Genomic DNA, 22,950 nt, shown 5'->3' on the forward strand with positions numbered 1-22,950 from the left:
TCCAGGTTTACTGGTTTATGTGCATAAAGCTATTTGTATAATCTCTGATTGTAGTTTATATTTCTGGAATCAGTGGTGTTATCCCCATTATTGTTTTTTATTGCATCTATTTGATTCTTCCCCCTTTTCTTTTTTATTAATTTGGCTAGCGGCCTGTCTATTTTGTTGATCTTTTCAAAAAACCAGCTCCTGGATTTACTGATTTTTTTTTAAAGGGTTTTTTGTGTCTCTGTCTCCTTCAGTTCTGCTCTGATCTTAGTTATTTCTTGTCTTCTGCTAGCTTTTGAATTTTTTGATCTTGCTCCTCTAGCTCTTTCAATTTGGATGATAGGGTGTCGATTTTAGATCTTACCTCGCTTCTCATGTGGGCATTTATTGCTATAAATTTCCCTCTAGACACTGCTTTAAAAGTGTCCCAGAGATTCTGGTACGTTGTGTCTTCGTTCTCACTGGTATCAAATAATATCTTTATTTCTGCTTTCATTTCATTGTTTATCTAGTCAACATTCAGGAACCAGTTGTTCAGTTTCCATGAAGCTGCACGGTTCTGAGTTACTTTCTTAATTCTGAGTTCTAATTTGATTGCCCTGTGGTCTGAGAGAGTGTTTGTTATGATTTCTGTTCTTTTGCATTTGCTGAGGAGTGATTTACTTCCAATTATGTGGTCTATTTTAGAGTAGGTGTAATGCGGTGCTGAGAAGAATGCATATTCTGTGGATTTGGGGTGGAGAGTTCTGTAAATGTCTATTAGGACTGCTTGGTCCAGATCTGAGTTCAAGTCCTGAATATCATTCTTAATTTTCTGGCTCACTGATTTGTCTAATATTGACAGTGGAATGTTAAAGTCTCCCACTATTACTGTGTGGGAGTCTAAGTCTCTTTGTAGGTCATTAAGAACTTGCTTTATGTACCTGGGTGCTCCTGTATTGGGTGCGTATATATTTAGGATCGTTAGCTCTTCTCGATGTGTTGATCCTTTTACCATTATGTAATGCTTTTCTTTGTTTCTTTTGATCTTTGTTGCTTTAAAGTCCATTTCATCAGAGAGTAGGATTGCAACTCCTGCTTTTTTTTTTCTTTCCATTTGCTTGATAAATCTTCCTCCATCCCTTTGTTTTGAGCCTATGTATGTCCTTGCACGTGAGATGGGTTTCCTGAATACAGCATAGCGATGGGTCTTGACTTTTTATCTAATTTGCCAGACTGTGTCTTTTGATTTGGGCATTTAACCCATTTACATTTAAGGTTAATATTGTTAAGTGTGAATTTGATCCTGCCATTTTGATGCTAGCTGGATGTTTTGCCAGTTAGTTGATGCATTTTTTTCATTGTGTCGATGGTCTTTATCATTTGGTACATTTTTGGATTGGCTGGTACTGGTTGTTTGTTTCCTTATTTAGCACTTCTTTCAGGCAGGCCTGGTGGTGATGAAATCTCTCAGCAATTGCTTGTCCATAAAGGAATTTCTTTCTCCTTCACTTATGAAGCTTAGTTTGGCTGGATATGAAATTCTAGGTTGAAAGTTCTTTTCTTTAAGGATGTTGAATGTTGGCCCCCACTCTCTTCTGGCTTATAGGGTTTCTGCCAAGAGATCTGCTGTGAGTCTGATGGGCTTGCCTTTGTGGGTAACCTGATCTTTCTCTCTGGCTGCCCTTAGCATTTTTTCCATCATTTCAACCCTGGTGAATCTGACAGTTTTGTGCCTTGGGGTTGCTCTACTTGACAAACATCTTTGTGGTGTTCTTTGTATTTCCTGAACTTGAATGGTGGCCTGGCTTACTAGTTTGGGGAAGTTCTCCAGGATAATATTCTGAAGAGTGTTTTCCAGCTTGGATTCATTCTCTCCGTCACATTCAGGTATACCTCTCAAATGTAGATTAGGTCTTTTCACATAATCTCATATGTCTTAGAGGTTTGTTCATTTCTTTTCACTCTTTTTTCTCTATTCTTGCCTTCTCATTTTATTGCATTGATTTGATCTTCAGTCTCTGATATCCTTTCTTCTGCTTGGTCAATTCGGCTATTGAAACTTGTGTATGCTTCGCCAAGTTCTCATGCTGTGTTTTTCAGCTTCATCAAGTCATTTATATTTTCCTGTAAGCTGTTTATTCTAGTTAGCATCTCATCTAACCTTTTTTCTAGGTTCTTCATTTCTTTGCATTGGGTTAGCACATGTTCTTTTAGCTCTGAGAAGTTTGTTATTACCCACCTTCTGAAGCCTGTTTCTGTCAATTCATCAGATTCATTCTCCATCCATCTTTGATCCCTAGCTTGTGAGGAGTTGTGATCCTTTGGAGGAGGAGAGGCATTCTTGTTTTTGGTGTTTTCATCCTTTTTGCACTGGTTTCTTCCTATCTTAGCGCCTTTATCTACCTGTGGTCTTTGTAGTTGGTGACTTTTGGATGGGGTCTCTGAGTGGATGTCCTTTTTGTTGATGATGAAGTTATTTCTTTCTGTTTCTTAGTTTTCCTTCTAACAGGCCCCTCTGCTGCAGAACTGCTGGAGGTCCACTCCAGACCCTGCTTGCTTGGGGAATCACCTGTGGGGGCTACAGAACAATAAGGGCTGCTACCAGTTTCTTCTTCTGTTATCTTCATCCCCAAAGGGTATCTGCCAGACGTTGGCCTGAGCTCTCCTTTCTGAGGTGTCTCTTTGGGTATATGGGGGACAGGAGCTGCTTGTCTGTCCCTTATAGGAGCTCAAGTGCTGTGCTGGAAACTCCATTATTCTGTGCAGAGCTGCTGGGTAGGTACTTTTAAGTGTACCACGGCAGAACTCATAACCACCTATTTTTTCAGGTTTTCTGTCTCAGGTTGGTCAACTTTATTTATAAGTTCCTGTCATGCCACTGCCTTTTTTCATAGATGCCCTGCCCCAGACAGAGTAGTCTAGTCACAGTCTGCCAGCAGAGGTATTGCTGAGCTGCCGCAGGCTCTGGCCAGCTGCTGTGTGAACTGCCTTGGTAGTGGCAGACTGCCTTGGTAGTGGTGGCTGCCCTTCCCCCCACTGAGCTGGACTGTCCTGGGTCCTGCTGTGCTTGCTGTGAAACTCTCAATCCAGAGCATTTCAGATTGCTTGTTTTGTGGGGGTGGTACCCGCTGAGCCAGAGAGCCTGGTCCCCTGTCTCTGCCACCTCTCTTTCAGTTGAATGGGCAGCTCTGTCTCCCAAGTGTTCCAGGCACCAGTTGAAACGGCCATCCAGATTTGTGTTTCTGTGTGCCAGTGTGGCACCGGCTGAAACCACCGTGCTGAAAACTCGTGGTGCTTTTAGGCCCAGGAATCTCCTGCTCTGTGGGCAGTGAAAATTTGTTTGGAAATGCAGTGGACACTCACCCTCTGCATTGTTCTTGCCAGGAACTGCACTCCAGAGCTGTTCCTATTTGGGCATCTTGGATCCTCCCCACTCTTTTGCTCTTAACAGAATGGAAATCTTAGAAATGTTGATGGGACAATGACATGAATCATGACAAGAAAGAAATAATGGAAATACAAATATTAGAAAGCCAATGTTTGTGGATGTTTTAAACTCTCATATACATTCATAGGGCTTACTCCACAGGTATGTGCAATAGGTAACTCTGGTAGTTTCTAAAGATGCTCCCAATGAATTATGCCTCCTGGTATGTCTTCCCTGTGTAGTTTCCTTCTACATTGACTCTTGACTGGCCTATAACTTGTGTTCACAATAAATAGAATGTGGCAAAAGTGAAGCCCTGTGTCCCAGAGATTCTGGTACGTTAACCTTTTGTTCTCATTGGTTTCAAAGAATTTATTTATTTCTGCCTTAATTTCATTATTTACCCAGTAGTCATTCAGGAGCAGGTTGTTTCGTTTCTATGTAGTTATGCAGTTTTGAGTGAGTTTCTTAATTCTGAGTTAGTTCTAATTTGATTGCACTGTGGTCTGAGAGACTATTATGAATTTCATAGACAAAATTGTATATATTTATGGTATACATAACATTTTAGTATATGTACACATAATGAGATGATTAGATCAAGCTAAGTAACATATACATAACCTCGCATAAATTTTTTTTTGGTTGCTGTTTTAATGCTAAGCTTTGGGGTGGCTTATTTCAGCCTCAACAGTGACTGTCTATCTCATGTGACTTTAAGGATGTCTAAAGGTTGCCCAGTTGTGCAATATCTGCAGGATCATTGAATGCCAAGTCTCCAGGGAAAAGAATGATGAAAGGGGAAGTTGATGGAAGAAGAGAGAGGAGGAAGTTGAGGCCATAGAGAGGAGGGCCCTAAAAGAAAACTTTAACTGCTTGCCAGTTTGGCCAGCAGTCTATTGGAGCAGAAACAGCTGCATACAGACCAACAGTTCCAATGCTCTTTTTCACAGCTCTGAGCTTTCCCTTAGGTGAACTTATGTTTTGAAACTGTGTGTCATGTAGTACCAGCTAGAATAAAACCAGCATTATATATTGAGTTCTACCATGGTTATTTTATTTTAGTTCTATTCCATGTCTAATGACCACCAACCTTGAACATCAATGTGTGCAGTCCACAAGGAGACCAGGACAGATCCACAAGTTCAATGGGGCTACTGGAAACATGCTTGGCTGTTTCTTTATTCATAGAAAGTCAGAAAAATCATTGTTATATAGGAAAGACAAGATATTTTAAGTACTTATTTCATTTGATAACATTGTTTTTCTCTTCACTGTCAAGAAAAACCATTTAAAAATCATGTCTTTGTTTTCTTTGCTCTTAAATCATAGTTATTCTAAAGAAAAATGTAGAAATGAAAGTTATCTAGGTCTATCAATTCTTATATAAAGTAATATCTGCTTTATTAGTGTATATAGGATTTAAAAGAGTTATAATGAAGTATCTTAACCACATAAATATTATTTCACAGCATTTTTAATCATTGTGAAAGATAAGCCATTTTCTTGTTCGTTCTCAATATTTTCCTATCTGTATTCAAATTAATACAGGAGTAATAGCCATTATCTTACTTACTGGTAGCAAGGAGTTACATTATAAAAGCTTCTTGTATAAAATTTTATTCACTAATAGAAAAAAAGAAAAAATAATGGAAAATTGTTAACATTTAAAACAGCATAGAATACATTGCCCATTCTAAATGGTTTGAGGTCTTAAAGAGTCTCTTCCTGGGTTTTTGAACATTCAAGTCTAGTAAATATCACAGCCAAAGAGTTCCAGACGAAGTGCAATACTTTGATTCCATGTTTTAGGAATGACACGGATAAACCTGGAAATGATTGGGGGGTTGAAAAAGTTCTTCACATGTCCTTTGGTATTAGTATTTCCGTCAAAAATCTGAAAGCAAAATATGAGAAAATCTTTAATGACAGTATAAATGGATATATAAAAATCTTACAGATAAGTTTTTAAAATTTTTATTTAATAAGGTATTTGGTGCTATCCCTATTGAATAAGTTTTTTTGTTTGTTTTTTTAGACAGGGTCTTATTCTCTTGCCCAGGCTTAAGTGCAGTGGCACAATCATGGCTCACTGCAGGCTTGAACCCCTAGGCTCAAGTAATCCTCTTGCCTCAGCCTTCCAAAGTGCTGACATTGCAGGCATGAGCCATCACGCCCAACTCAAGTAATTGTTTTATCCTATTAGCTCAAAATGAGTATGTCAAAGAACACATAGAGCACTATCACAAAGATGATCCTCTACCAGTTACAAAATCACATGCCAGATAGACTCTGTTAGGGATTTCATCTCACCAGTGATCTGAGTTAAATTGGGGAAAAATAAACAAGTCACACATGGTGCTGTGGAGCAGCTGCAAAACCAGCTCTGCCCTCAGCCCCTTTATATTAGCTGTGTGACTGAACAAGTTACTTATTCTCTGATTTTTCATTTTCTCATAGGCAAAATAAGGTTAATAAAATTTTACCTCATGAAAGTCATTGTAAAAATTTTAAAATGAATGTAAACATAAATGCATAGTGTCAGGAAGTGGCCACCAATAAATAGTTAATTATTGCTAACATTTAAAATAAAATGTGACCATGCATTTAAATTTATTTATCCTTGTTGGCATGTACCTTAGATCCTCAGCTAAACTGTGTGACTACCCTGCCCACCACCAATCATCAAGTTCCCCAAGGTTTATACACAGCAGAAATGAAATCACTATTTGTTTATGACAATGATGTTTATCCTCCTATGAGGGTAACCTGGTGTATGCAGTGAGAAATAAACAAACCAAAATAGACAACCAGGAGTTTAAAAGGGAGAAAGACAGGTTCAAATTCATTAACTGAGATAAGTGCTGAGCATTTGATGAAAATTCATTAAATACCAGTTCCTTTCTCCTGTGCTCTCTACTGGCTTGAACACAATTTCCATTCCTGGAATATTACACCCATCTCCTTAGTTTCGCCTCTAGTAGTTTTTAAACCACATAACTAGGAGGTAGAGGAATGCAGAAATGTAGTTTGTTTTGCAGGAATTCTAGTCTCGTCATCAGGAAGGGCATCAATTATTTTCTGTTTAATAACAATCTCATCATCAGTAAGGATATCAATTATTTTCTGTTTAATACCAATGTAACACAGAAAGGTTTATGGCATTGGGCATTTTGATCAGTCATGAATCAAGTACATCTAAGGTAATGCTAACATGTTGTTATTTCACAGTGAAAGGTTTTCTGGATCCCTTCAGTATCTTTCTCAATTAGAACTAGCTAAAGCTTACGATATTTTCTGGTGCTTTGTCATCACTGTTTCATAGGTGGCTCTGTCAAAGCAGAAAGGTCATGTGTGTGGTCTCTGTCCTGAGACCAGACACATGAGGAACTAAGATTCAGAAGACTTAAAGAGGTGGTACATATCAGTGCATATTTGTCAAATGCAAAATACTGTTATTCTCATCAGAGCACAGTCTTCAGATTGCTTTTTCTTTACCCAGATGCCACTCTACCTTGTCGACCATGGAGGATTTCAGCCTGTAAGGTTTCCATTCCACTCCCTGGTCACTGTAGTGGATGCTATAGCTCTTTACATACATTTCAGAGGACAGCGACTTGCAGCCCTGTGTTATAATCGCAGTTATCTTCTTGATTTTGAGTAGATCAATTTGTAACCACTGTTTGTTGTTGTTTGCCTATAAAAATGATAAAATCACATAGATAAGGAAGATGTTAAAACCTTGGTTTTTTTTTCTTCTCTTAGACTAAGACACCAAAAAAAAAAAAAAAAAAAAATGCAGAGCTCAAAAGGATTTTGTTCTATCTTATCCCTTGGGATTCACTGTCTCCTAGAAGCTATTCCTTTTTCTTCTTTGTGGCCACAACATGTGTATAAATTTCTATTGAAGTATTTCACACATTGTACTATAATTGTTTCCTTCTTAGTATTCTTTAGTACTTGAGGGTAGAGGCTTAATTAGTTTTGTTTTCTGGTACTCACCACAATGTAAGACATTCAGTTGGTGTTCAATAAATAGTTGAATAAATGAATAAATAAATGAATTTTATTTGGAAAAAATTATTAAATTGCTAAGTTATCTGTAAATATTACTTTCCTGGGCAATATGATAATATTGCTGAAGAGTTATCTGGGAAATAAGTAGATAGCATCCTCTCTCTATTTCACTTATTTTACAAAAACCCAACTTCTCTTTCCCCTTGCTAATATCAAATAGCAGAAATAGTTCAATTTCTTCTGATATTTCAAATAAATGTAATATTTGAGAGACCTGATAAAACCATAAGTAGAGCTTGATACACAGTACAGGTATTGTTTTGTCTCCAGCCTAACAAAATGCCTAATCATAAGATTGGTGATATGTATTTGGAGAAAGATTAGAAGGTTTAACTGAGTATTGGAATAATCTGAGATAAATTTTTACCTTTGGGAGATTTATCATCTACCATAGGCTCCTTCAATCCTAAAGGGAATAATATTGACATGTTTCTTCAACATCACCCACACATACATAGGTGTATGTGTATATAAGGTGATATAGGTATATGTGTATTTATCCAAAAATCTACATGCCATGTGTATTTTAAAAGAAAATTAACTGAATTAGAATGATTATATGAGAAAACTTTTAAGTCTATAACATCCTGTAATGACATGTGGGTGGTATCTTAGTATGTCTTCAAATCAAGGTTGTACCAGTGATACAGAGTATAAGTAGCTAGAAGGGTTTTGTAGGCATAGCAGACAGAGAGATATTTTAGTCATGGAGAGAATGACTAAATTCTCAGCATCTATGCACATGCCTGCATGTGTCCGGCTTCGATTTTCAACGTCTCTAAAGAGACCATATAAAGATATTTCATGTGAATGGTAGGTTAAGTGAAACACATATTTCTGATCCAGAATTCTAACTTTGAAATGACAGCATTAAAAATCAGCATTTTATCTTTGAAGCCTTTATTATCTCACAAAGACTAAGAGCAAATTATAGAGTGTGCAAATTTTTTTTTAAAAGGTTGTAAAATGAAGGATAGGGTGACAAGGTTATACCATGAACAAGTCTAAAGAGTCATCTGAAAAAATTGAATAACTACTCTTTAACTATTATTTATATTGCTATGTAAATTATACAAATATAATGTAATATAACATTATTTTTATTATTTTAACTTCTCTGGGTATCAGCTTTCCCCTCTGCAAAATTGCAAAATGAGGTATTTGGGCTGCTTCAAATGGTGGAAGGAGCATGGCCAGTTTACTGGGAGAATGGGATTTTAGTCCTGATCTGCTACCAAACTGAGCTAAAATTATTTAATCTCCTGTGTATTTAGACCTAAAAGGAAAAACCTAGACCAGATATTTTGCTTCTTGCTACTGTAACATTCTGTGATTCTGTGATGGGCCAGAATGAGTTTCAAGACACAGGTATCAGTTCCCACGACTGTGTGAAATCCAATCTTTTCTATTTACCCCACTAGCATCACAATTCTTTTTTTCCTTTCTGGTAGCCTAATTTAAGGATAGGTGCTGGAATTCTATAGAAAGTTAGGGAATTGGAGTGTAGATATCTTAAGGGAGGAGATATGAGGATAGAAAGTAGGGAATTTAGATTTAGTTGGCTGAAGGGATCATCAGGTTACCCATGCCATTTTGATATCTCAGGTCATTTGAAGAATTAATAGAAATGAGTCAACTATCAAGAGTTACCCCAAAATTAAATCACCTGAATTACTCAGTGGGCTAATATCAAGGGCAATATAACTATCTGGAAGGTGTCTGTTTAACTTAGATCACTGATTTTATAACTCTGATTTTGCAATGTTTTACCATGCTTCTAGTTGTCTCAAGGAATATCACAAAGCTCTTAAAATAAGGCAGGTGGGGAAGAAAACAAAAAAGTTTAAATGATATTTTTCATTTTCTTAAAATGAAATATTGATAACTTGTAAAGAAAAAATAAGAGATGATGTTGCAAATCTAAATCATTTGTTTATCACTAATGTAAGCTGTCTAAATGAGGAGTTTGCAAACTATGGTCTATGGGTCAAATCTGGCCCACTACCTATTTTTTGTAAACAAAATTTTATTGGAACACAGCCAGTTCATTCATTTACATCTTGTTTATGGCTACTTTCCTGCTATAATAACAGAGTTGAGTAGTTATGGCAGAGAATGTATGGCCCACAGAGACTAAAATATTTACTATCTGTCCCATTGCAAAAAAAAAAAAAAAATTGCTCATTCTTGGTTCAAATCAAGACTAGACTAAAAACCACAGAGATGATAAATGACTTCTCTCTGAGCCAAAGTTATAGTCAAAGCCATCAAGTCCACAGACAACCTAGACTCTTGGACCTAGAATTTTAATCTGTATAAACATTAAAATACTCCTGCTTCCCAGATCCCCCATGTTCGCTATAGTGATGGCCTTTGTTTTCTTCTCGAGTGCTAAGAGAACACCATGTATAGAGTATACTTCACCTTCGCTTGCCAGGCATTCACACGTCCCTGAGCATTAAGACGGGCACGGAAGGGTTCCCAGTAATCTCCCCACCAAGATTTTTTAAACGAAGAAGCCATGATTTGCTTGTTTTCTATCTTTCCACTTTCCATACCCAGTGGTGTGGAACATCCTATCAAAAGAAGAGTAATGTGATTAATTACACACCAATATTTCCTGCATGACATTTTGCACTGCAGAGGAGATAAGAAATAATATGACTAACAAGTAATGACAAAAACAATAATCACAACAGTGAAGATTTATTGAATCTAAGTGCCAAATACTGTTCTCAGGCTTTACATGTATTATTTAATGCTCATAAATATCTCCACTTTAGTACAGCATAACACAGGAACTTGTCTAAGGTAACACAGCCAGAAGAATCAGAAACTGATTTGAGCTCGGACAATCTGATACCAAATACCATGTTCTAAACATTTAAAGCCACTTCCTCCTTTTGAGTCATGGAAACTTTGGTCTTTGCTTTGAGGTGCCAATAATCCTAAACTATCCACATATAAAAAAAATGCTCTGTTTCTTCTAATAAAATCTACAAAGAAGACACTCAGTCACTATTTCATATTTTCTGTTTCAATCCTTAGAGGGGAATTCAAGTTACATACCCTTTGGAATTTTTCCAAGGTATAATTTGAATATCATAGGCAGCAAGGTAGACCTGTGACTGTAAGAAATACAGCTAGTGAGTGAACCTGGCTGACTGCCTATTATCTCTGTGACACTTTGTTCTTGCTAGTAAATCATGCAGAAATATTCTTGAAGTGATGCCTTATTTTTTCCATGAAAAAAAGAGCCCTAAAAATAACACCCACTGCTAATAATTACCTAAGTATAAAGAAAATGAATAAGAAGAAACTAATGCTTCTTGTATAAAAAAAATTGACGTTTTAAATAAACAGAGTTGAATGTCACATTTTAGGGTAGTTTATTAGGATCTGAACAAATCTACCTTTTATACCACATGGAAAGAAAAAATCACAACAACTTATGGAACTGTTTCAAGGAGTAGTCCTGCCAATATGAGATTTGTGTTTTATTTGGGAGATGTTATAGACTACTACTATCTGGACATTGGCAAAATACCCATATTCATCCAAGGGTATATTATCTGCTTCAATAAGAAACTGATTCCAGGGTTCAACTACTTTCTCCAACGTGAGTCATGGCTTCTTCTCTCCACCCCAAGGGAAGTACTGCAGCTCCCAATAGGTGTGCTGCAGCAGGTTTCTGGTGTGCCTATTTATTGATTCCTCTTCCCACCTCCAGCCCTTGAGTAGCCAAGTGGAGCCTAGATCAGCCAAGCCTTAAATTTATTGCTTCATTCTTTTATCTCAGAATGCCAGGCAGATATTATTTTCTTTGTGTGCTTTGAAGCAAAAAATATTGGAAAGCACTATTTTAAGAGTCCAAGAAGAACAGTTAAGACTCTTAAACATCCTTGTTATACACAGTAGAATTTTATTATGATCATTTATGATTACCTAGATTTATTTATATCACAGGTCACATTACAGCCCCTGAGAAATAGCAGCTAACAGAAAATACTTGAGTATATACACAGGGTACAAAAGAAAATATAAAGAAGAATTATGGTTTCAGGAAGTTGGGAAGCCAACTCAGATTTCAAAAACACTCATTGAACACCAATATATAGTAGTGATGTTGCCAGATACTGTCATGAAGTTGAGGTCTGAATAACCTAGAGGACTTTGGAAGAATCACGCCTAGTTTGAATCTCAGGTAGGTCTTATTGAAAATGGGCCTCTCCAAGGGCCCTTCCTTTGGAGAATTGTGATGTGTCTATATAATCCAGGTACTTTCTTCAGAGAGATACTGTCTGCCCTCTGACTGGCAGAACCAGTCTTGGTCTAGGTCATACTGAGAGTTTACCTGAGTAGAACCTCTGTTTCACGAAGGTTTTCCCAGAAGCCTAAATCACTAAAGAGAACTAAAAATTCTACTCATTCTCCTATACCACCCAAATCTTGATTCTTTGAGTGGCAGTGAGAAAATAATGCATCTTTGTACCTTACCATTTACCTCACAACCTTGCAGCTCCAGTCGAAGGGTAGGTCTGTTATAGGCTTGAGTTGGAGAGATCCTAATATATCTAGCCACAATAGGTGGGTCAAACTGATTCTCTTTTATTGTAGAAGCATCTGAATTGCCATTGAAATACTAGGAGGAAAGAGGAGGGTTTAGTTATTTTAATTATCTGTAATTATCTATAAAGTGACTTTATAATAAAATTTTGATCTAATTTAATATTGTAATATTACATTTTCATGGGACCTGAACTAAATCAATTTAGTCATAAAATATACTTGAGGATAACTCCACTTCCAGGAAGATTGTATATATGTACTTTGCCCTATTCCTTCTGCTAAGTACAACTAAAAACTCTGGACATTATAGCTAAGAGAAACATAAGAAGACCCTGAAAAGATCTCAGAAGGCAGACTGGCTAGGGTTCTCAGAAGGAACAAAATGGTCATGGGTGTTCTGAGTTTTCTTTTTGTCTCATAAATCCCAGACTTAGAGATGAAGAAGCCAGCAACCTGGAAACATCAATGAGCATAGACTGAAAAAGCCCGAACAAAGTCTGCTTTCTCTAACCAAAGTACCAGGAAAGGGCAGCCTAGTGAGATATAATAGAAAACTTGTGGACACTGACTTATCTGCTTTAGCCAACACCACTGAAAAACCTGAGGCCTCTCCCCAGCCCACAACAGCAACGGCTGAGTGGGGAGCCTAGACCTCTTTGCTCATGAGGCTAAAGAGGGAGGCACCCCATCACCTTCATTGGGGTTGTGTCAGAAAAGGCCATGTAGGGATTCAGGACTTTCATCTCCAGCCCCTAATGAAGCTCCTGCTTCAGGTTTTTGCAGGTTTGGCCTGTAATGTCAGTGGAGGCCAAATGGGGAACTCTCCTTTCCACCGGGCCACAAAGAAACAATCCCCTCTTAGGTGGCAGCGGAGTGGGGAACCTGGACTTTGACCCCCACCTGGCAGTAACCAGGCTCTGCCCTATGCCTTTTTCTGCAAGAGCAATGTCAGGAAAAGCCAATTAAAAAAAAAACAAAAACAAAAACAGAAGATTGGAGCAGGTATCAGTAATATTAAAAACATAAAAATAGAGAAAAATCAAAAAAGCAGAGCTGGTTCTGTGAGAAGTTTTTTTAAATTGACAAATCTCTAGCAAGATTCACAAAAAAAGAAAAGAGGTACAGATGACAATATCAGAGATGAAACAGGCAAAGTCACTACAGATGTGAAAAACTATAATAAGGGAATACTACAAACAACTCTACACACATAAACTTAACAACATAGAGGGAATTGACCAATTAATTGAAGTATACAAAGTATTTTAATTCACCCAGTATGACACAGATAATTTGAATAGCCCTGTAACTATTTAAAACATAGAATTTATAATTTAAAAACTGCCCAAAAAGAAATCTGCAGGCCCAGATGATTTCACTGGTGATTCCTTCCAAGTATTTAAATAATTAATGCCAATTGCAGACATTCTTTTCTAGAATGTAGAAAAGAGCATGCTAACCAATAACTGTGGTATCAAAAACAGAAAAAGACAATTAAAAAAAAAACTATATACCAATATCCTCTCATGAACATAGATGCAAAAATCTTTATTCTATGGACTCAACTGCAATCTGTGTTTTCTCTCATAATACTGATTAGTAAGAACCATAATTTAGGATTTCAATGGTTTGTTCTGAGACATATTAATAATTATTAAAAAGAGGTAACTAATAATATAGTAAAATAGTAAAAAATTTATGTAAAATATAAGCAGAAACAGATTCAAGTTTATCAGTATAATAATGGCAGGCAGGCTCCTTGCATTCAGATAGGTTTCTTGGGGGAAGGGAGTAGGGAATAGGGGAAGAGTTAGGGCTTCTGGCCAAGCCCCTGGAAGATCCAGCAGAGGATATCATTCCTCAGGCATGGCCCCCCAAAAAGTCTGAGAATCACACTGCCTCAGAGGATTACTAGCATTAATACTATTATTTACTTCAGGTACATTGAAATAAAGAACAAAACAAAATGCAATAGTAAAATTAAAAGTCTTGGTAGCCAATTTTTAGCATGAGCTCCTTGAGGCACAAGACCAGATGTTCTACTCTGCCATGTACCATTGGCCAGTCGGAGAAATCTGGGTATTTTGTCTGATGATAGAATGATTTTTTAAAGTTTTGTGGAGTTTTGAAGTTTCATTAAACCTGCTTCTCTAATTCATAAGACACAGATCCATCATATTAATGCTTTACTCCATATGACCCTTAAAAAGCCATTCACATTTCTAACACCCAGGAAGGTATTTTTAAAAATATACAAACATTAGGCATAGTCATAATAACCCTAGGCTGAATCTAGGGATTCCGATAGAAATATGCACACAAACCATCACATTCCTTGTGCTGTTCCCTTTGAAGATCTGCCAGTTGATCTGGTTAGAACTGTAAGCTACATAGAACTCTGTGGTATAGCAGGACTTCAGGTAGTGTTTGGCACCTTGGGTCTGGATCCCTGTGATTATGACTTCCTTTTGCATGTCCACCTGCCATATAGGAAAGCCAGTAAACAGAACTGTCCTTGGCAACAAGTCACACACTGCCTAAATTCATAATACAATCAGCTTTCTTCAGAACTAAAGAGCCAGCACCTAAGATCTTAGCAAACTGATACAATGACTACACACAATCCATATTTGGGCACAGAGTACCTAGATTTGAATCCCAACTCAATGACTAATTACCTACGTGTTATTTTGGGAAAGTAGTTAGTATCTCTGTGCCTTGTTTTTTTTTTTTTTTTTTTTAACTTTAAAACAAGATATTACTAGAACCAACCTCAGACGGTTGATTTTAAGAACCTAAAGTACTTAGAATAGTGCCTAGCCACTTCGTACTTGCTATTTCCTCTAACAACAGTGCAAGAACAATAACAAGAAGGAATTACTAAATCGCTTTCATTTTTATTATTACAACAGTGGTAAATATTATCCATCTATTAAGACAAACCTGGATCCAAGGTTTAGAGGCAAATTCTGCTGCAAGTTTTTCTATACTCCAAGCATTATAAGATCCACCATTGTTTAATCTTGCTAATCTGGGCTCCCAGTAACCTAAATTCAGTGAAAAAAAAAGATTTATTCTGAATTTTTTTAAAAAAACTCAGCAATTTCTCGAGCGAGTTTAATCCAGTGGAAAACCAGATCCTGACCAGGGCCTGTGTTGTAGTCAGGAGTCTAGGCGTGGGTCTCAGCTACTAAGCCAGTCCTTGATGATGAAATCTGGACTTCAGGTCTGTGTTTGGTCAGCTGTCAACCACCACCTATCCCCTTTCTTGCACACAGGTCATGTTTAGTTTTTTTCTGTTATGTTGATGTGCCTAATGCTGAATGTGCCCGCCTAACAGGAAGACATGGAAGGGGTATATGGGAGCCTTGTCATCCTCTTGGTCATGACTTCTTGATCTTGGGAAGAGCTTTGAGGCAATGCAAGAAAACTTTGGAGGTGTTCCTAATACATAGTGGGGGTTCAACAAAGTTTTCTGAATATATGAATGGTTGCCACAGGCAAAGGGCCATATTAATGGGGATTGTAATATTTGGCTGATAAGACCCTGTTAATCTGGCTGAAATACATGTGTGGTCAAAACCAGAAAAGGTGACTGAGGAGAGTTTTGGAAATGGGCACATGGTCAAAACTGTAAGCTATCTGATCTTTGCCAAATCCCCTCAGAGAAGCTAGGCTCTTTATGTAGAGAAATCAATGACCTCCAGCTGACAGTTTTTCCTGGAAAAGACTTTTTGGGAACCTTATACACAAGAAGGGGTGGCAGTGATAAGAGCTCACTAACAGGCCTTTAGCTGCTGGCCATAGTGTTCCTTCCCCTACCAGATGAGTACCCCAAATGAAGCTGCTTCACTATATTGCAGGAGAGAAAAGCATAAGGAGAAGAACTGATGCGTAGATAGGGTTGTCATGTATGGTTTCACAGGCTGCATGCTGCACAGTTGTAGGAGGTACCATTCACAGGCCATGGTGCTACAACTTACCCAGGAACTCTGAAGCCTTGATCTGTGAATCAGATATGATACCAGTGCTTAGTCCCATTGGCATCTTACATTCTATGAAAAACAGAAAAAAATGAATACTTTTTGCTTAGAAAATAGATATAATAAAGTAAAACTCCATGGTTAGAGATTATGTTTCTGACTGGTCGGTAATTACATATTTTTACCTACCTCGTGTGGCACTGACTTAAATATATCTGATTATAAAAGGGTAAATGCACTAACAAGACTGGTGCATTAATAGATACAGTGGCATCCTAGAAGAAAACAACTGAAATCCTGAAATTTGATTGATTTTTAAACTCATTTTCTTCTGCTTTTATCTTAGATTATGCTATTTTATAATATTAAGTACTATCCATGGCCAGGTGCAGTGGCTCATGCCTGTAATCCTAGTACTCTGGGAGGCCAAGGTGGGAGGATTACTTGAGGGCAGGAGTTTGAGACCATGTTGGGCAACCTCTTCTCTNAAAAAAAAAGTTCTATCCCTCACGAGACTATGTACTTAAAAGTTGACCTCAAAGTCACAACGTTATTTATATCAAGGAAGGGATACCAGCCACCATGCTACCTGGATGTTGGCACAATGCTTCGTACTCAGTGGGTGCTTAGTAATGGTTTAAAGAATGGATGAATAGATGGACAGATGAAAACTGTGTTTCCTAAATGCTGAAATGCCGAGGTTAGTGACTATCTCAGTCATTGTTAAATTCCTGTTACCTTTTCCCTCCTTAACTCTTGGAACTTAGAGAATTTCTTACATGTACTTTCCCATGGATCACAAATCATGAAGAACACTTTATATATGTTTCCCAATTGAGAGGAATGCTTTTGAACTGACTGATGTGTTTTCAATGCAATCAGACCATGGGCCAGAATAAAAGCAACTATGGCTACAAATTATGCCTTTGTCACATCAGGTTCTTAGAGTTGAATATTTCCAGTTTAAAAGTTGGTAATATTCTAGTAATAGGTACTCTCCTGCTAAAAAAATAAAAATAAAAAAAAAATAAAAAATAAAAAATAAAAAAAATCACATGGCTCTTTTGATACCTCTGTCCATGATAAGAAATGGTGTCTGCATCCCTGCTCTCTGGTTTTCTCCAACCTCTGTGTTTAGGAGCCACCAGCCAGGTTTTGATGCCTTCATTTCAAGAGTTTTAAATGAACCTAAAATAAAAAGTTAAGAACAACATTACATACGCAAAAATTAACAAGATAATATTGAGGTTGATAGTTATCTAAGAATCCTAAAATTCCTGGTTCACAAGAGACTTTCAAATAGAATGTAACCGTTTTTCTTTAGGTAGGACTACAAGTATAACAGATAGAAACAAAATAATAACACACAGAGATAACTAAAAAAAATTTTAATCTCTACCACACCTCACTAGAATAAACTTTCACTTATCTAAATATAATGTTACAAGTTAATTCACATACAATACAGCTTCACAGTCCTATGTATCAAAGTGACCTTGAGTGATATCACTGGGCCTCAAAAATATCATACATGTTTCATTTCCCTCTCTTCATTTTGTATTTTTCTCTTTTCTATGTAAGAAAATCAAAATAAGACCTTCTTTCTCTATGTTTTCAAATTTTCCACAAAGCTTACATATTTGAATAGAGATTTTAAAAGTATCATACATGTTTCCCTCTCTTCATTTTGCTTTTTTAATATTTTATATATAAGAAAATCAAAATAAAACCTTCTTCCTCTATGTTTTCAAATTTTCCATAAAACTTACATATGTGAATAGAGAGTTACATAAATTGTTCCCAGAAAAAAACACTGAGAGAATGAGATTTCTAAAACCTCTGGCTATCCATCCTGGTATTTAATATTACCCCCGGCAGTTAATATTTAAATTCTGTTGACTGTAATTTATGACGGTTTCCCAGATTGTGGGTGAAAATGAATAGATATGGTTATCTTCCTCAAACATAATGAAAAATATCTCCAGTTTTCCTCTCTCCAGTACAGGTATTCAGGTTTGCAGATTTAGAGTTGCCAGTCAATCCTAGCTTCTCAGTCTGTCTGCAGGCTCATGGGAAGGATGACTGACTGATCTGCTAATACTTGGTGAAAAGATGAATGAATCTGACTGAATCTCCTCTGTCTCTGATATTAATACAGCAGGTCTCTCTAGATGTATTAGTGAGTTACTGGCATGTGAAAAACCAAGAAGAATCCTCTTTTTTTTTTCCCTGCTCTTAACCAAACAAGTCCATATGGACTCCTGTGCCTGCATCTGAGGCATATTCACAGAACTTCCTCATCCAAAGTGCCGTTGAGGGACTGCCTTCACTAGATCCTCAGGCAGCATGTGTTAGATTCGTGCAAATTGTAATTGCAGCTTTTGCCATTACTTTTAATAGAAGGCAAAATAGAAGGAAGCTCTAAATAACTTTGTTATTCTTTAAGGGACGGTGGGGGGTGGGGAGTTGGGGAGAGATAGCAAGGGGAGAGATGCCAGATGTAGGTGATGGGGAGGAAGGCAGCAAATCACACTGCCATGTGTGTACCTATGCAACAATCTTGCATGTTCTTCACATGTACCCCAAAACCTAAAATGCAATAAAATAAATAAATGGAATAAATAAATAAATAAATAATCATTTGAAAAAAAATTTTCCTCTATAAGCAGCCTACAAGTCAATTTCAAAATGTGATTCCTGGAGTCACTGGCCCAAAGATATTAGGGTGACAGAGCCTAGAGGAGGAGCAGAACTGAAGAATCTGGAAATCTTCCCAGCAGAAATAACTATAGCTGCCTGAGCCCTGTGGGATTCATTTTTTCATCTGTTTGAGACCTTCTCTGTGTAACATACAGTGGCTAGGGAGAACCTGCATATTATATAGCGTCTCTGTAGAACAAAGTTGGGTCACACAATTAGCCTGTGTGGTGCTGCAAATAGTTCATAAATTAGGTGACATTTTTGTATTCCATATACACTTTGGGCCTATGGCTTTGCCTAGGCTCTATGCTAGAATCACTGTGTTCTGATCCATTAGGAAGTATATGCACAAGGAGGAAATGAGGGGTAATGATTGCCTTTTCCCTGTATTTCTTAGCTGGGACCTCTTTCCATTACCCAATCATTACCGGGCAGAAGGGGCCAAACCCCTAACTGGTGCTGTTTATTGCCATTTTCCAGCAAGGTCTGGCCATGAAAGTGAACCACGTGAATGTCTTGAGAGCCGCCTATGTTCAGCAGGTGTAACCTCACCCACTCTTGCTCATACATTCTCAGACCAGGCAAACTGTAGATCCTCCCATTAATGGCTGAAAGGACAAAGAGTTGCAATCAATTAGAAATCTGTTGACACTGAGAGGGCAACCGGCAAGGAAATATGAGGCAACCCACTCAACACCTATCTTCCTCATGATTCTGCATTCCCAGGCCTACCTAGCCATGGAAAGGGCCCTCCTGTAGGTCATATCAGTGACAGGCTGAAGCAGACCCACCAGTCTTCACATCATTCACACCAGCCTACAGCAGAAGTCAGGGGGAGCTCCCTTTCTAAGCAGTTTACTACTCTTTTCCCCAGCTTTTACACTCTGTGCTTTACCCATTTACTCTTTCCATTAACAGTCTTAATTTTTCTTAACTACAAAAAGATAAACATGAATATGGGCAGAAAAGTAAAGCCTGGGGTTAGAGTCAGTAAGGAGATATGCAGCATGTCACCTTAAAGCCTTCTAAATGCAGAGAAAGTTTCAGTTTATAAAATTAGGAGTTTATCGTTGGTGTACCCAGCAACCATAGCAAGTCATGTTTATTCTCTCATTGGTATGATAACTCCTCTGCCCACTTCTCAGATTAGATGTTTAGGGTTCTCAGGCTTTATCTACTCTTCCTGTAATAAAATATGTGGATTTTTAAAAAATTCCTGAGAAACCTGATCACCTCAAAAATGTAACACAAAATTTTAAAGATAAAGTATAGTACAACCAAACATTAACTGGAACCGAAGTAAGGGAAGTGCTTTGCTTCCTTCTTAAATTAAAGGAACTGCTGTGAAATTTCAGAAACCAGGCAAATGATTTTTTGGAGAGGGAGAGGTTGAGGTCATTTGGGCACCCTTAAAATTATATCAGGTATGAGAACACCTATCTACATACTCATAACAGAAGCTCATACCTTTCTCATCTCAGTTTCTGTTTCAGTTGCTAGCTTACAGGGCAAATTTCTGAGTGAATTTCCAAGTAGGCACACGTTTCCCAGTGTGACCACTCAAATGTTCTCTTGCCACTATTCTCCTATTACTTGGGTACCTAGTTTCCTGTCTCACCTGGTAGCTGCTGAGAGTTAAAACTATTAGAACCATTCTTGGTCTTTTCTTTTATATAAACACTTGTGCCTTTAGAGATCCAGAAACCAGCTTATTAACTTGCTAAATTGCAGAACAATGTTAATTCCTTTTCAATATATGTTACCCACTGAAGCACGTTGGCTTTTTATTGTTGTTGTTTTCTGCTGTTGTTTTACAGCAGCTTCTCTGTGCTATCTTTCAGACTTTCTCTTTTCGCCTCACCCACAATGTCACCTGCCAGATTACGTCAGCCCTCTGGGATGTGAAGGAACCAGTTTTAGTTGTAGCACCGGGTGTCTCAGAAGCATCTCATGTCTATATCTTGTGAAGATCTAAGGGCAGGAATCACTGTGACCAGTGTAATTTAATTAGTCAGAGTAAAATACCAGGAAACTCATGGGAGTTTTTCACTTCTGTGGCTGTGAGTCTCCAAGACATTCTGGACTTCTTTTCATAGTACCAGCTCTTCTTTTCATCAAAGATCATAAACAGTAAGACAAATTCTCTCATGTCCACAGGCATGTTGCTCTCCTTATGAAGTATTCCTTTTTGGCAGATTAGGAGGGGACCTATTAAGCCCGAGTGAATATCTTTTTCCTAGAAAACAGAGTAAATTGTTTGTATTGTCCCTTTCTCAGGAATTTCTTTGCTTTTCTGGTAATCACTGATCATATAGAAAACGACAGTTTCTGATAGGCTCTAAATTTGAAGATGAAGATTATAAATGAATGGCTTAATAAGCCTGGATATTTATCACCTAAATTCTGTTGTATCCATAATCCTCCTTCCTCTGATAGATCCTTATTCCAGTAATAATGATGATAATAATAATATTGATAATATAAGGGATACTATTTATTGGGAATCTACTATTATGTTAAATGATTTGCCTGCAATCTCTCATTTAATCCTGACAATTATCTTATATGGTAAATATAAATTCATTCATTGAACAAATACTTACCAAGTGCTTACCATATACTATATACTGTTACCTCATTTTTAACTTCTGATACCAGGCTAAGACAGGTCAAGGAATTTCCTAGGATTACACATTAAGTGACAGGGTAAAAATTTAAATCTGAGTCTGTGTTCTTTCCACTATGCCTGAAATGAAGGAGTCATTTTTCTTTTTGATGCAGGTATATACTATATACAACATATTGTTTTGAAGTGTATATACACTGCAGAATGATAGATGAAGGAGTCTTGACATAGCTATCTTCTGTTCTTTATTTATGAAAAGAAATGCAAAAACTTGTTCAAGAAAATTTCAAATGGATGCCATCTTCTGTAAATGTAGGCACTCTGATTCATGGCCAATCATTCAAGTAATCCTCCCTCCTGTCCACTGAATAAATGTTTCCCTCTCTGTCATCGAAGAGCTACAGGGAGAGTTCCTGGTTATGATAAATGTAGACTGTTAACCATACCCTTATACATTCCTCATGAAAAGCAAGACAGACATTTAGCAAGAAATAACCCTGACTCTTCTATTTGGTGGACTCAGATTACGATATTAGGGGGATGAGAAAAACTTTCAATGAAAGTACCTACTGGGTTCACGGCTGAGTAGTAGGTCCAAGCCCGACAGGCAGAGCCAGGACTTTCTGGCCCCGATCGCTCAGTGGCATGCCATACGTAGGTATAACTGCTGTTTGGCTGAACAGCATTATCGTCCTGAAACCATGCAGGAGAGTCATCTTCATAAGTCTTTCCCTCTGATGATTTTTCATAGGAAAGTCCATGGGCATGTAGAGAATATGGTCTGGATGCTAAATTTTTAAAACGAACCTAGAAAAAGGAATGATCCATGAGTATACTTAAGCATAACAAAAATCTAAACTAAAAAATTTCAGCATTATAGCTCAAAGTGGCTGGTTATAAAGCCAGAGCTAAGACATAAGGTACAACATAACTTATGTATATTATCTCATTTAATTTTCACAACCATCCTGTGAGATATGGCCCAAGTAGTTTCCTCCAGAAATACCAAAACATGTTTGTTCCTAGGCTCAAGGCTAAAGTATCGACATTATCTACTAATGAAATAAGAGCGATAGGTGGTGGAGATGTGAAGATGAACGAAGCTTGATCTTGTTCATAAGAAGCTTTTAAGCTACTGGTAAAGAGAAGCATGCACATGGGCATCCACACTACAAATCTAGAGGCAACAGGTGGTATTTACAAAGTCTAAATGGGTTCAGATGACAATGCGCTGGAGGAACAATTTGGTTGAATATTTAGGAGAGGTTGGAACAATTATGGTAAGTTTCTTAGAGGAAATGGAATTGGTCATCATAGAATAAACAGTTCAGCAGAGGGAGAAAGACATTTCTGACTCCCAGAAGGGCAGAAGGATGCCTGTGAGCAGGGGAGTAAAGGAAGAGTTCAGGGAATAGTAAGGATCTGGGTGGGGCTGGGCTGTAAAATGCACAGGGAAGGTGGAACCTGGCGAGAAATGAGGCTGGAAAAGGACTAGGTTAGGGCCAGATGGTAAAGGACTTAAATGCCATATGAGAAGTCTTCACACTCCAGCAGTCAGACCTGTGAAGCTCCTCCCAGACCTTCTATAACTTTTTTTT

The 22,950-nt window shown here is 37.6% G+C and overlaps 1 protein-coding gene across 4 annotated transcripts in view; it reads right to left on the reverse strand.

Moving 5' to 3' along the window:
- Nucleotides 1-4,856: 4,856 nt before the first annotated feature.
- Nucleotides 4,857-22,950, reverse strand: part of F5 (coagulation factor V) — a 70,825-nt gene continuing 52,731 nt past the window's right edge. For 3 of the 4 annotated variants that reach the window (XM_037740509.1, XM_037740510.1, XM_017534107.2), the window contains exons 16-26: nt 21,923-22,159; nt 20,752-20,962; nt 19,155-19,334; nt 17,098-17,214; nt 16,027-16,098; nt 14,987-15,090; nt 14,368-14,523; nt 11,972-12,116; nt 9,899-10,050; nt 6,912-7,094; nt 5,002-5,294 (exon numbers count right to left, since the gene is read on the reverse strand). In XM_037740509.1, coding sequence (XP_037596437.1) covers nt 5,148-5,294; nt 6,912-7,094; nt 9,899-10,050; nt 11,972-12,116; nt 14,368-14,523; nt 14,987-15,090; nt 16,027-16,098; nt 17,098-17,214; nt 19,155-19,334; nt 20,752-20,962; nt 21,923-22,159 — 1,704 coding nt within the window. In that variant the 3' untranslated portion in view covers nt 5,002-5,147. Of the gene's footprint in view, nt 5,295-6,911; nt 7,095-9,898; nt 10,051-11,971; nt 12,117-14,367; nt 14,524-14,986; nt 15,091-16,026; nt 16,099-17,097; nt 17,215-19,154; nt 19,335-20,751; nt 20,963-21,922; nt 22,160-22,950 lie in introns of all 4 variants that reach the window. The other variant, XM_037740508.1, reaches the window with a different exon arrangement.

Source organism: Cebus imitator, unplaced genomic scaffold, assembly GCF_001604975.1.
Source record: "Cebus imitator isolate Cc_AM_T3 unplaced genomic scaffold, Cebus_imitator-1.0 Scaffold84, whole genome shotgun sequence".
Classification (NCBI taxonomy): Eukaryota; Metazoa; Chordata; class Mammalia; order Primates; family Cebidae; genus Cebus; species Cebus imitator.